General features: G+C 37.1%; 1 protein-coding gene across 1 annotated transcript in view; it reads right to left on the bottom strand.

The window, feature by feature from the left end:
• The window catches only part of Vegfc (vascular endothelial growth factor C), a 118,660-nt gene extending 104,289 nt beyond the window's left edge, over window positions 1-14,371 (bottom strand). The window contains exon 1 of the mRNA XM_004852960.4: window positions 13,783-14,371. Within this exon, the coding sequence (XP_004853017.1) occupies window positions 13,783-13,941 (159 nt within the window). The 5' untranslated portion in view covers window positions 13,942-14,371. The remainder of the gene's footprint in view (window positions 1-13,782) is intronic.
• Between the last annotated feature and the right edge of the window lie 55 nt (window positions 14,372-14,426).

The raw sequence follows: 14,426 nt of genomic DNA on the forward strand, positions 1-14,426 counted from the left end.
TGCTTTGTAAGATGACACGTACATATTGCATTACAAGGTGGTATAAACAATGAAAATTCCTGGCAGTGATGAACATATTTTGTTATTATTAAAAGCAGTTGGAAAGCTTTTAAAAATATTTAACTGAAAAACTATGCTATATAAGATGATATAAAAAAGAAAAGATATAATTTATAAATATTGCATAACCTGCGCTATGTTTTAATATCAAAATATGAACTTAAATATGGACAAAAAACAATATTCCAATGTCCTACATACTGATATATGTGCTATTAAGTTAAAAGAAAACCTATACTCACATATATTAAAATCCATTTTAATGTATTTTTGTGATATTCTATTAAAATTTATTTAAAACCTTTTATTGAAGGTTTTAAACATATACATCTTTAACTGGAACTTGTTAAAGTTCAGATTAATGGTGACTACTTGGCATTTCGTAGTTTTATCTATTAAGACATATTTATTCTAATCACTAAGCAAGTATTTAATAGTTATGTATAACAAAAAGTGCACATATACAATACATAGTTCATTTCAATATCACAGATTTTCTTTTAGTACATAATAATACAGAAAGCATCGGTTTAATTTTGAGTGAAAAATTAAATTATGTATGTAATTATATAAAATTTGTTAGGCTAAAGCAAATCCATGGGGTAGAAGGCAGCATCCCACCCTATGAGGGTTAGAGGTCTTACCTGAGATTAATCAGGGATACATCATCCAGCTCTCCTGCCATGTTGCAGATATTTTTCAGGAGTATGATAAAGTTAAACCCAAAGTCAAGGATAGCTTTCATAATTTTTAAAAATGGTAAACAAGAGCCAAAATTGGTCTTCAGATATTTTCTGCTAAAAGAAGTGTCAGTGTCCTCTAATTACATCCTTGTGTAAGTCAGCTTTTTGTTTTTATGACAAAAATCTGAGATAATAAATTTGAGGAGGAAAATTTTATTTTGACTCATGGTTTCAGAGACTCTAGCCCATCTTTGCTTGTCCCCACTGCTGTGGCTTATGACAAGACAGCATATCATGGTGGAAAGCACAAAATTGTGGGGAACAAAGTTCCTCACCTCATCGTGGCCAGGAAGCAGAGAGAGGGAGAGTCAGTGTCCCAGTATCTCTCTCAAGGGCACGCCTCCAATAACCAGTCATCTGGGCCATTTATCTTAAAAGTTCCACCAATTCTCAGCACTGCTACATGCTTGTGATCAAGTCTTTGGCATATAGCCTATGAGGGACAACTTAAGATCCAAACCATTACTGACCTCTTAGTATTACTTAAAGCAGTGACACAAACATTATCTCAAGTTTAAGACTGTAGAAGACCATGAACTGTCACACAAGGATAATACCAAAAAGTAATACCAATTTTAAATATATTATCTTCAATTCACTAAGTTATGTTTTCTGTGTTATATTACAGTAACAGGATGACTATGCTGTGTTCGTGTAGACATGACACAGATGTGTTTATTTTTTTAAAGTAAGATAAATTTGGTCTCCAACAGAACAGACCTTATTGCTACCAATGGTTGGGGGGGTGTCTTTTTTCTTTTTTGTCTTTATTGACTTTATTGACTTTATTTTAGTTTTTGTACACAAAGAAAAATTTATGACATCATTATTTGCTTAATCTGTATATCTAAAGTATCTTCAAATTATACAATTTTAAGTGTTTGATAGTCATGACTCATTAATAATTTTGGCCTTGCTAAAATCCTAATTTGGCATAGATAAACACCAAAATTAAAAGAAAAGCAGAAGACTCAAAGAGAACAATGAATTATTACCATCTCAAAACTGAAATTTGGCATTGAGACAAAAGAATTGGTTTGTTTTTTAGCAATGTCATTAATGTCATGACCCATAAGCAAACATGAATCTAAATAAGTGTTCTAATTTTCAAAATATAAACTTGGAAGAGAACTTTAAAAAGGATAAAGTAACTAAATACACACAACAGACACAAACAAAGAGAAGGAATTAGAAGTATTTCATGTAGGCAATGATATTGTAGTAAAGTAAACCACTGTGGTTTACAACAGCCCCACATCTGGTATCTGATATTAACTGACTAATTCCAAAAAACTCTGAGGGAGTGGACATCACAGTTTTTTCTACAGATTATAGGAATTCAATCACAGGATTTGAGGCAGCTGTGTGGTCACTTCAGTTAAAAAAAATGGAGACTATTTTCTTTAAGGTTTCACTTTGATTTCATTTGTCAAATTTACCCATTCTTTCTCTAGGGAGAAGGCATGTGGGTTAGGGGACTAGACCTGATTAAAGTATAAAGAAAGAAAAGAGAGAGGGAAACTATTTTCTTGGTGAAAGGCCAAAAAGGCTGTTACCAGCATATTTTTTTAAGTAAGGTAATTATGTTTGCCATTTCAGAGAAGGCATTAAAATCCTTTGAACACTACTTGTCTGAGAAGGCAGATAAGCAGTCAGCTTCCCATACTCCCTGCCAGTTTCCAAAAGAAAGAAGTGTTCCTATCTCTGAGTGGCACACACTCATACATGGCATTTTATTTTTCACCTTTTTCCAGTATTTTAGCATGTTAGAACCAAAAGTACTATCAATTTCATAAGCATTTCCTCTGCATATAAAAGGATATTAAATAAGCAAAGTTAGTTTAATCCCGTTTCTGAGCTCGCAAAAGAACACAACACTTAAATATTCAAAAAGGAAGGAAATTTAGTATGAGAAAGAAAAACTACAGTGAAAAAAGTTATTTTACATAAAAATTTAAATCTGAATATTACATAACTGGAAATACAACAATATCTCATTATAAAGTTTCACATTATACATGTATACACAGTCTTAATCTTGAAATAAAACATGAAGGTGACCTTTTTAAAAAGATAGTACCAGTACTGGCATGTAGATGGACAGGACAGTATTATCTAAGTGTTTATTCATTCACATACTGCCTGACTTGTCTATTTAGTATCTAGTTCTTTGTTCCTGATTCTGTGAAAAAAAAATTCTCTGTACAGAAATATAGTATCTGGCCATAAGTTCCTAAAATACTCCAGCTAACTTCTGTATTGGAATTCTAAAGAAGTGAATATTGGACTTTCAAGATGTTGTTGAAAAAATATATGTTGTCAGCTCTTCAAGAGCTGTGTACTCCACATCTTTTTAATTCCTTTTCCTTGTCTGTTCAGATGCCTCCAATGCCTGGCACTATGAAGTGTTCAGCACACATAGCCCATGCAATTTATACCACTGACTGACTGGCAAATGCATTCATCAAAGAAAATCAACTTCAGTAGTTTGAGCAAATTAGAGTGCCCAAGTAAACCAGACTTAGTCTCAGAGAAGGAATGTTTCTACCCCAGGATTCACTGTAGTGATATAAAGGAGAGTACATGCTTTGCTGCTTGTCATTTAGGAAAACGGTCCCAAAGGAACAGAGCAATTATATCTTTCTAAACAAATTCACACAAGTTGAACTCCTGCATATAACTTTCTACCATTAAAATTCCTTCATGGGCTGGTGATATGGCTAAGTAGGTAGAGTGCTTTGCCTAGCAGGAGTGAATCCCTGCCTAGGTTCGAGGTTCAATCTCCAGGACCAAAAAAAGAAAACTAGATTACATTTTCTTCAGTGAAATGTATTTCAATATTTTATATATTCTTCAACGATCTCATTGCAAATTTAGAATATATATTTCTTTTGTGAAGATGTGATATTTACACACTGAAGTAGGCACAATAGCATATTTCATGAATAGACATTATAAACTTGAAAATGTTCAAGCTTCAGGTATACTCAGGATGAGTGCATATGAAATTATATGGCATTATTAAAAACCCTGTATCAAAGTTCTTTCACCTGAATGCCCTAAGTCTGAAGCACTTTAAGTGATGCCTGCCATCTTGTATGTCTTGGTTTGGTGTTCTACAGCCAGGATTGCCACCTTCCAGGACAGGAACAAATCGCACACCCTCATGCACAGGGAAGTCCATTATCACCAGAACTATATCCTGTATTTCTCACAACTATCTCAAAATCAAACACCAATATTACATTCTTCCATCAAATTTTTAGAAATTAGAGGAATTATCAATAAGCTTATATAAAAATACATAATAAATTAGTCTTACAAGATGCTATAGAATCACTTCATGTGCCTTAGACATAATATCTGCTATGACTTTTTTCCTAATCATGAAAAAATTATAACAAAGATTTACAGAAATCAAACTACGTGCCTGCCTGTCAGAGTTCTAAGGGCTTTATAGACACCCACTCTCTTTAATCCTCAATATAATCTTGTGCAGTAGGCATTAATTACTCTTTCTTTTACATATAAAGAAAAACAAAGAAGGGATGCAACTTGTGCATAATTCACGTAGGTAGTAAGTGGTACTGGTAGGGTATGACTTTGCACAGCCAGGGGTGTAAACATAAACAACGTTACAGAGCCTGCATTCTTATCCACTACATTGCTTCTCTATTAAGCAGTTATGTCACTGAAGAAGTGCCAGTTATGTGACTGAAACAAACAGAAGTACTGACAGTGAGTTCTAGGTACTATCACAGCAAATGTAAAGCAAAGTGCCTAAGTTCTGCAGTCAGAAAAAAGGCTTGTTTTGATTCCTGCCTTCCCCACTGGTGACTGCTTGCTTTCCTACTGCATAAAAGGAAGAGAAAATGGTAACATGGGGACCCAACTGGATACAATACATTACAAAATAAGTGTCTAATAAAAACTTTTACAACTACATAAACCAACTATAAACCACATCTTTCTGATCCACCCCAAAATATCCATTTCCTCCCCAGCTATCATGGAAGGTGTAGAGTGGAGCTCACTGAGAACACTTTACTATTGCTAACTGTAGGAATGTGCACGTCTGAATATTTCTTTTCAATATGTCCATTTTCTAATACATGTATTTTAAATTTGAGTAAATACTTCCATATTAAAAATTTTATAACAGCAGCTACAAAATATTTATACTAGTTACTTAGTTTATCTCTCACCTTGCCTTCCTAAACTTATGATTAAGAGGAGTATTTTTTAAGCAGATTCTTAAAATATGGAATTTCAAAACACTACAGATATATCTTCCTCTCTCTTTTTTTAATTGTCGGCTGACCTAAAAATAAGTGTGAACAATTCAATCTTGCACACTTCTGATTCTTCTTTAATACTGTTTTAATGAGTTGTTGAAAAATACTTAGCCAGGCAAGAAAGAATACATAATTCAAGGCTGCCAATTTAAAGAACTATGGGGGGGGGCGGAGAGAGAGAGAGAGAGACTGACTAAGCATGATCACTATTTACACTTCTTGGTCTGTTTGGCATGCAGGCCTTAACAGCAAATATGTCTGCTATTAATATATTGTATAAATGTATCCAGATCACACAGTAATGGGTGATTACATAAGTCAAAAGTAATTACCACTGCCATCATCAGAAATCAGGAGCATACAGAGGAGTTCAAACACCACATACTACCATGGAATCAGAAAGGCACAGTTATTGCCAGATTCTGAGAAACTCTGCAGTTGAAAATGGCTTCTGAGAAGTTTCTGACCAGTTTCTCCTCAGTTTCTTCAGACACTTTTGTGCAGTTTAGACTTCTTAAAACTTCACTTTCAGTATATCTTTCAGGAATCTTTAGCACCTCCTGTTACCTTTTTTTTTGGTACCGGGGATCAAACTCAGGTCCTTGCGCTTGCGAAGCAGGCAGCAAAACCACTGAGCTAAATCCCCAGCCCTATCCTCCTGTTACCTTTGACCCAAACTCATATTTGTTCTTTGGCTTCTCACTTTTCATAATGTTCCCATAACACTCTTGACTCTCAGCAGCATGGTGATGCACACCTGTAATCCCAGAGCAGTTTGAGTCAGGAAGATCCCAAGTTTGAGTCCAACCTGGGCAATTTAGTAATTTAGCGAAACTGTAACCTTTTCGCAAAAAGGGCTTGGGATTTAGGTCAGTGTGAAGGCCCTGGGTTCAAGTCCCAGGGCTAAAAAACAAACAAAATCAAAACAAAAAAACAACTCTTGACCCTTCAGCCAAAGGGTCCTATCCCGGTTCCCCAAACAGCCCTGACCATTGCTATTTCTGCACCTCACTGTCAATCTTCAATATCCAAAATGTCCTTCCTCCCATTTCTATAATAGCATCCACTGGTTTTTCACATTTGATCTGTTATCACCCCACTTCCCCCAGGTCTGCCCATGTATCCCACACAAACCTACCCAACAACTGGTGGTAGAGTCATGAGACTCTTACAAAAATCTCCTACACTGTCTACACTTGCAGTTTAACCCATTTCTGGTATTTTTAATGAGTAAATTTAGCATTTCTCAAAAATGATTATAAGCTCATTGCAAACAAGAATAATTCACTCCAAACTTTTTATATCAAAACTGCATTTTAACTTCCTGCTTAGAATTGAAGCTGCTACTAATGAAAATTAAAATAACTCTGAATTAAAGTACATATAATATGAGAATTTGAATTAGAAAGTGCATAAACCTTGGTACTACTGCATAAAGTGGTGTCAGAAGCATCTATATTGTCTCTTTCTTAAGTTTTTTAATTTTGTTTTTTCCTCTTCCTGGTAGTCTCTAAGGCAGACAACTGCAGAAGGCCTTTGGAAAAAAACAGTCTTACTTTCCAATTCCTTACCTAAACCCCAGGGATCACTTCAGTCTCAGACGCCAGAACCTTTCAGAAAACCTAGTGTGTGTACATTTTAGTATTCACCTCTCAACAAGCAGGAACTCTGGCAACATCTCACAAATAAACACACTGCTATTTCCTCAATGACATTTAGAAATATTTAAACTTAGAGGATAAATAATGACTATCTGTAGCTGTATGCCAGTTCACATTACAGATATAGCATCAAATAATTTATGAAAATGTGCTTTTGGGTTTCATAACTGCAAAGGAAAAACGGAAAAACAAGATCTGGCTCCTTTCTAACACTTGAAAGTCTCTTGGGTACAGTATAAACCCATCAGCAAAAATTATTCTAAGTATTTGGTTCTGTCATGGATGCACATAAAGCAAACTGAATCAATGTGATCTCTGCTTTCTGAAACTAAGAATTCTGGAAAATAAATAAACAAATAAATTTAGGATAGGAACCACCCAAACAATTTACATAAGTAAATTTTAGAAGAAACAATTACACAGAAAAATCTAGAATATTTATTGTACATTATACAATTACATTATAAATCAGTCTCACTAACATGCTTTGTTTAAAGTTCTTGGCTACATATGTTTTGTTTTGTTTTGTTTTTTCTAACTTGAAACGTGGATGATGCCTTACTCCACAAATAAGAACTTGTAACTTTGTAACTAAAGCTAGGCTCATATAGTATCTACAGAATGCACATCTGCCAGGAACAATCAAGTGGTGAAAGATAAATAACACATGTCCAGAAGTTGGAAGAGGTATAATGTCTTTGCCAAATAAAATTAGTTCTATCTGAAACCACTTGTTTGTTAAAGATCAGACGGCACAGGTAAAATCGTAGTCTTTCACTGAAGATACTTTAGCACAACTTAGAAAAACTGCTTAATAACTGTCAATAATTCTTGTTAGGCCAAAGTTAAGCAGCTGCTCTTTGGTAAAAATTTTTATTATTACATTTTTGTAGTACATAATGATTTCATTTATCATGGGAAGATGGTATATGTACATCCCTCTTTCATTTTTGTCTCCTACCCTTCCCTTCCCTCTCTGACCCTTCAAAAGAAGGAGAAGAAGGAAGAGGAGGAGGAGGAGGAGGAGGAGGAGGAAGATGACAAGGACAAGGGCAAGAAGAAGAAATATTGTAGAAGAAAAAAATGAAAATAGAATTTTTGTTCTTTTAACGCATCTATAGATTTTAAGGCATCAAAGGGGAAGCTTATGGTAAAACCTGGGAAAAACTCCACATGCATTTCAGTTTGTCCCACTGTTATAAACATAACAAAATCCCCCTAACTACACTGCCCATTGTTCTGATATACAGGAGAAGAAAAGCATAGATGCTAAAGGGAAAATGAATCGTGTGTATTTTAAACACCCAGAGGTCCAAACCCATTATCACTTTTCTCTAAAATATTTGTTGCAAAAATTTTTAAAAATCACAAAATCTTAGGATTGGCCCTGGACAAGTCACTGAGTTTTAGACTCATCATCCTTAATGAAATATAATATCTACCTCATCATGGAACTGGAATGAAACACAAAATAAAATTAAGTTGGAAAGATCTAACAAAATAAGGACTAAGAGGTATAATACATAATATGAAATAGGAAGAAAGGGGGTAAAGGGGAAGGGGAAGTGGGAGGGGTAGGGGAAAAGAAAGAAGGGAATGGAATTAATAAAAGAAAAAGAAAAAAATAGAAACAAAGTCTTTGTAAATAGGGAGGGATGGAGGGATTGAAGGGAGGGCAGGGGAAAGGGAAAAAATAAGAACCAAGATGCATTACGTAAAGTTGCAAATTTCCAATGATGAATGTCATTATATTGTATAACTTAAATGTACCAATAAAATTAATTTTTAAAAACAGAGAAGAAAAAAAAAGATGCAACAAAGTGCATGGCACATAGAGGTGCTCACGATGTGGCAGATCATTAAACCCCTACTCAATACACAAAAGAACGCACAGTACCTAGGGATCCCAACCTGGAAGATGCTTGCAGCTATCAAAGGAAAGAGCAAGTGCTGGAGGTGTAGGTCCTGCCCCTGCATCTCATAAACCCCAGGAAGAGCTGAGAAAAGCTTCCAGGTTGGACTTTTGGTGAAAACAAGAAGACCAACCTCTCTCTCTCAAAAGCCAAGAACTGAAAATATGGAAAGAAATATCCCAAATTCAGCACCATACACTCTTCCCCAATCAATGGAGGACAGTATGAGAGACTCACAGGTCTTAAATGTATGCTCCTGAGATCAGTAACTAACTGCCTCCCAAGGTAATGTTGATATTGTCTCAACAACAAGAAAGCTATGAATCAGGAATTCACAGTTCACAAAAAGAAACACAAAAATTGGAAACCAAAATGGAAGGTTAGTTGAGTTTTTTATGTGCAAATTTATATTGGCCAACATCACTCAGAATAAATCAGAACAAAGGAAGGTGACAAAAACACTGAATTGTATACTCTGAGGAAAACTGTAAGCATAACAGCTGTAGGTTTGCCAAAAAAAGAGTTAAGTTATTTGGAGAAAGAGCACGGGATCCAATCCTTTGGTTGTACAATCCTTTGCCCTCTTTAGAAGAGGGCTCCTTAGGAAGTCAAACATTGAGCTTCTAACACAAAATGATGCGAGGTGAAGTAAAGAGTGTTTAAAGGTTTCCTCTTCCTCAAATATTTTTCAATTTTCTAATCGTGAAATTCTTTCTGAAGATTGGTGGAGGAAGGGTTCCTGTCAAGAAACATGGATACTACAACACAAAGAATAGACAAGCCTCAAACGAAATGACTAAAATTTATAGCCACCCTGTTGACCTATTTTGTTTGAATAAAGTTTATCTTTTCCTTTCTAGTGCAAGATAAGAGGACATAAATACTCTTAATTTTCCCAGAGGGATTGTAGTGACACTTAGCAAATGCTCACATATTGTAACTACATTACATAGTTTAAATCTTGTTGACCCTAAATAATTATTTCCCTTCAATATGATGTACATCATGTAAGCCTTATTGTAAAGCTTATTTTGCTTCTCCAACAACAACCTATGTCTAGTAAAATCTCAGGATGACATATGGAATGGTGCTGTCATTATTCACTATCTGTCCATGAATACCACTTGCTTCATTGAAACATCCTAATTCTAAAATAGAACTAAAATGTTCCTATTATGAAAACAGTGAGGCCAGAGGTGATTTCTCCTACTTCCTTAACTCACGGTAATTCATCCATCACTGGATCCACAGGTTGTTACTCTGTAACAGCTCCTTGTCTATTCCCCGATTACCACTCTTCTAGAACTATGTATCATTCCATCTAGACTATTTCTGTTGCTTCTTAACTAGACCATCCATCCAGTGAGTCCTCCTTATTGACTTCTAATTACTCTCATTAATAATTTCAATAGTCTTCTATCTATTGCCATTCCACTGCTCAGATCATGAGTAATCTCCATGGCCAGAGCATGAAGTTTAAACTCTTTAAATTTGTTCAGGCTATAATCAGGATGACCTTAACTATCTCTTTAACTTTGTTCTTATTTAAAAGTCATCATTGTTACTGCTACTATATAACCCCTTAGCTCCGGTCAAACTGTTTTTCTTGCTTTCACCTTCTTATCCCTTCCAAGAGACAAAGTAGACTTCCAGTTTTGATGAATTCATCTGTTGGATTCATATTCAACTTACAACTAATGCTCTGCTTCCTAGATCAACGAGGTCACATTGACATGTGTCTCACTCAAACTTCAGAATACGGACAATGCTTTGGCACTAATTTCCTAACAAAAGAGCAATGATACCTCATACTATTTTTTATCCTAAGCCATTACTTTTTCCCCTGAGTTGTAAACACTGTGAGAAGGAGAATATGCCATTTAAGATGACCCATACCTAATAGATCGCTTTGCAAACTCAATAGTTTTAAAATGAAAATGATAAAACCAATACCTGCCATTCATCATTGCACTTAATACTTTCATTGTGCAAGTGAATGACTTAGGGTGTTCCTGTAAATGTATATTTCTAGATCCAAGCCAAGAGATTTGGTTGGTCTCAGGTTAGGAAAAATTTTTTAAACTAAATACTTCCAGGGAATTTTGATGCAACTGGTACACAAATGGTGTTCTGAGAAAACACCGCCACTCATTAAGATGAATCAGAAAATAAAAACATGAAAGAAGTAAAAAGTAGAAAATTATACAGAATTATAAGTAATGGAGAAAGATTTGGCCTATTATAGCCTAAAATATATAAGACCTAGATATTTATATTCCCAGTATCACTTACTTTTTAGAATGAAAATCCCATAAATATATTTCATATAAAGTAATTCTTTCCTTTTGTAAATCATAAACCAACTTCTCCCTTAAAATTAAACTTCTTAACTCCCAAATAACTACAGTAAACTCTAGTTAAACTTATATTGAAATTACTGTATTTAGCAACCTGCTTTTTCCATGTTTTTCAGTTTTCTTCACCTTGACAGAAATTGAAATATATTCTTTTTCCCTATGGTATCCACTTAATTTTAATTTTGTCTGCCTTACCTTTTGACATTGACTTGTTTGCACTAACATCCTTTAGAGAAACATTTCAGGAATTCTCATTAAGTCATATAACCATGAATAATTACAAAGGGGGACCTACTAAATGCAAATGTAAGTCAAGGAACAAGAAAATCTTGATTCCTTTGTATCTTACATCCAACTTTTTCTATGGCTTTGGAGGGCACAGGTAGGACTGAATGGCTCACCTTGGCTCACAGTCTGTGCTTGTTAAGTGTTTTTAAATAATACTACCAAAGTGTTAATTACATAAATATTTTCATCTATGGGGATTATGTATACTTAGCACTTCTATTTCCTTCTGAAATATCTTCTTGGGGCTCACACTGTTCATGGAAAATTAACAATTGGTTCCTCCACAGTTCTCTAGTGCTTACATCAAAATGATGTGCATGTACAGGCCACTAGGGAGAGACATGGAGTCTGGATCAGTCTTTGGATCAACTGAGTGCCAAGTTTCACTGGAAGAATATAGTGGTTTGACTAAGGCATTAAAGAACCTGTCAAGGTTCTATTTAACTATTGGGGAACAGTATATATAGCAATAACACACTGTGTTGTAGTCTACAGAATTCAAGAGATTTCAGGTAATATTCATCCTGTAGGAAGGGAACCCACATATTTAAACTATCAACCCATACTCAACATATACAACATGCCAAATATGAAAAGCAACATTTGCAAACAAAAATCCATAGAAATTTATAGCAAAGGGAAAATATGATTACATCACCAAAGAAGACAATGTTGAAAATTAAAAATAAACTTACTTTATTTCCCAATTCCAGGACAATACATTAGATTACATAACATAATACACACACACACACACACACACACACACACACACACACACAGAGAGGCACATTCATTTGGGCCAGATCCAGCAGTGAGTGATTCTCACACAGGACATAAGTTTATCAGGAAATGTTTCTCATTTTACTTGATGCTTCCCATTTTCTTGTTGTAAATTAAAACAAGTTACTTTAGGAAGTCATTCTAGTTTAAAGTAACAGAAAGTGAACAGGTATGACAAAATTAAAGGACTCAAATTACAAGAAGTATTAGTGGGTGCAATGCTATATGTTTGTGGTATTTAAGGACTGAAGGATATTCTCATCATTACAGTTACAGAGAAGTACTGTGTAGAAAATTACTTCACAAATCACACTAAATTCTGCAACTGAATGTATATCTTTTTTACTCAGGTATTTTAAAATTTTCGCAAAATTTAAATACAAAGGTAGTTTTCTGAATGAATCTTCTCAGTTCTTAAAATGCATCTCAAAATACAATGGAAAGAAGGGGGAAAAAAGACGCGGGAGGTATCACGTACAGGTGCAAATTCCCTATGATAAGTGTTATCATGTATGCTCTACAATCTATCAATAAATGTTTTGGTATTAAAAATAAATAAATAAAAATACAATGGAAAGGCAATTTAATTTCTACCTCCTCAGTACTGTATGTGTTCATCAATAAAGTCAATTGAAAGTTAAAAGCAACACCACCAATATTTCACTTGTCTTGAGTTGAAATTAACGACCACAGTCTACTCTCAGTCAGGGGAACTGCAATCTTTGAAACTGTTTGAAGTGAGAGGCCTCATAGTAGGTGGAATATAAAACTTCTTCAGGAGTTCAAGAACTCCGTTAAGCACACGCTACTGATAGATCAGGTATGAGCTTTTTAGGTAAATGCATACTCCTTAAAAGCTCCCAGTAAGAAGCTGACCAAAACGTTATTGGTAATCCCTTTTCAAAAACCACAATACCCTTAAAATCATCAGCAACAGTTTCAGGCAAAGGATTAAACATTTCTTATTTAAAAACAAAATAACAAACAAGAAAAGACGCCTTAATTGTTATTATCTTATGGTCAACTTTCAGAAATATGTTTACATACAGGTGAAAAAAGATCTTTCTTGATTACGACCTAAACGACTCTGACCTCCAGCTACATCTGTAGCTCTGGCCAACTGCAAGTGAACTCTGAAGTATTAAAGCCCTCAAGCCCAGTTACTAAATTCTCTTAAACTTTTTTTTTTTTTTTAATTGCGCACAGAGCCTGGTGCTCAACATATCGTGAACACTAAGAAAAGAAGTCTCGGTTGACTGGCCACTCTGGCCCCCAAAGCGGTTTAGAGTCCCAGGAATCAGCTAGGGGAAGAAAAGGGCATTTGTGACCAGAAAGAAACGCTCTCCTGAGCCGTGCTAACTGGGCAGGGTTCAAGAACCCCCCCACCCCACCCCCCGCCCCTGCGACTGCGGAGGCCGCTTCGAAAGAGGCTGCGATCTCTATCATTAGACAGCCCCTGTGTCCTTCACTCCTGTAACTTGCTTTCCTATCTAGAAAGAACTTTCTATTTAAAAGGAAGAAAAACTTTTCTCCAAGGACGCACACACATAAGTTAGGATCCAGCGGCTGAAGGAGCTCAGGCTCTATCCTCCGCGCGGCTCCTCCACAAACCCACGCTCCGCAAACCTGGCCCCGACCCCGCGGGCCCCCAGACCCGGGCGCGGGGCGATCCTGGCACCTACCTTGACCTCGCCCCCGTCCGGCTCCGCGTCCAAGAAGCCGAGTCCCGACTCGAAGGCGGAGGCGGCGGCGGAGGCGGCGGCGGGCGCCTCGCGCGGTCCGGGGAGCAGCGCAGCGGCGAGCAGGGAACACGCCAGAGAGAAGCAGCCTAGCAAGTGCATGGTGGAAGGACCGGGAGAGGGGAGGCCGGTCCGCTGGCAGGGGCAGGGGCAGGGGTGGGGGCTCGGGCGAGGGCGCCCCTGTGAGGCCGAGGTCCCGTCCTCGTCCCTCTCCCAGGCTTTGCAGGCGGGGATCCCCCGGGGCGCGCCGGCCGCGGCGGGAGCGGGTCTGGGACGCCGCGTGCCCAACTTTCTAAGTCGCTCTCCCAGCCGGTGCCGGGGAAGGGCGACTAGTGTCAGGTAAAAGGCTCACAGGAAACCGGACATCCGAGCTCCCCTCCTTGGAAGCCGGCGAGGTGAAGCGGTTTTGTTTTTGCTTTTTGGAAAGAGCGGGGCGGGGAGGGGGAGCCCAAAATCCCCGCAAGGTTCTGCTCCTCGGGAGCCAACGGAGCCCGCGTCCCCCTCCTCCCTCCCCTCCCCTCCCCTCCCCCGAAGTGGAAGGAGCCTGCGGCGGCGGCGGCGGCGGCGGCAGCGGCGGCGGCGGCGGC

The sequence above is a fragment of the Heterocephalus glaber genome, unplaced genomic scaffold (assembly GCF_053883595.1).
Source record: "Heterocephalus glaber isolate CG9 unplaced genomic scaffold, H.glaber_assembly_v1.0 deba00001461, whole genome shotgun sequence".
Lineage (NCBI taxonomy): Eukaryota > Metazoa > Chordata > Mammalia > Rodentia > Bathyergidae > Heterocephalus > Heterocephalus glaber.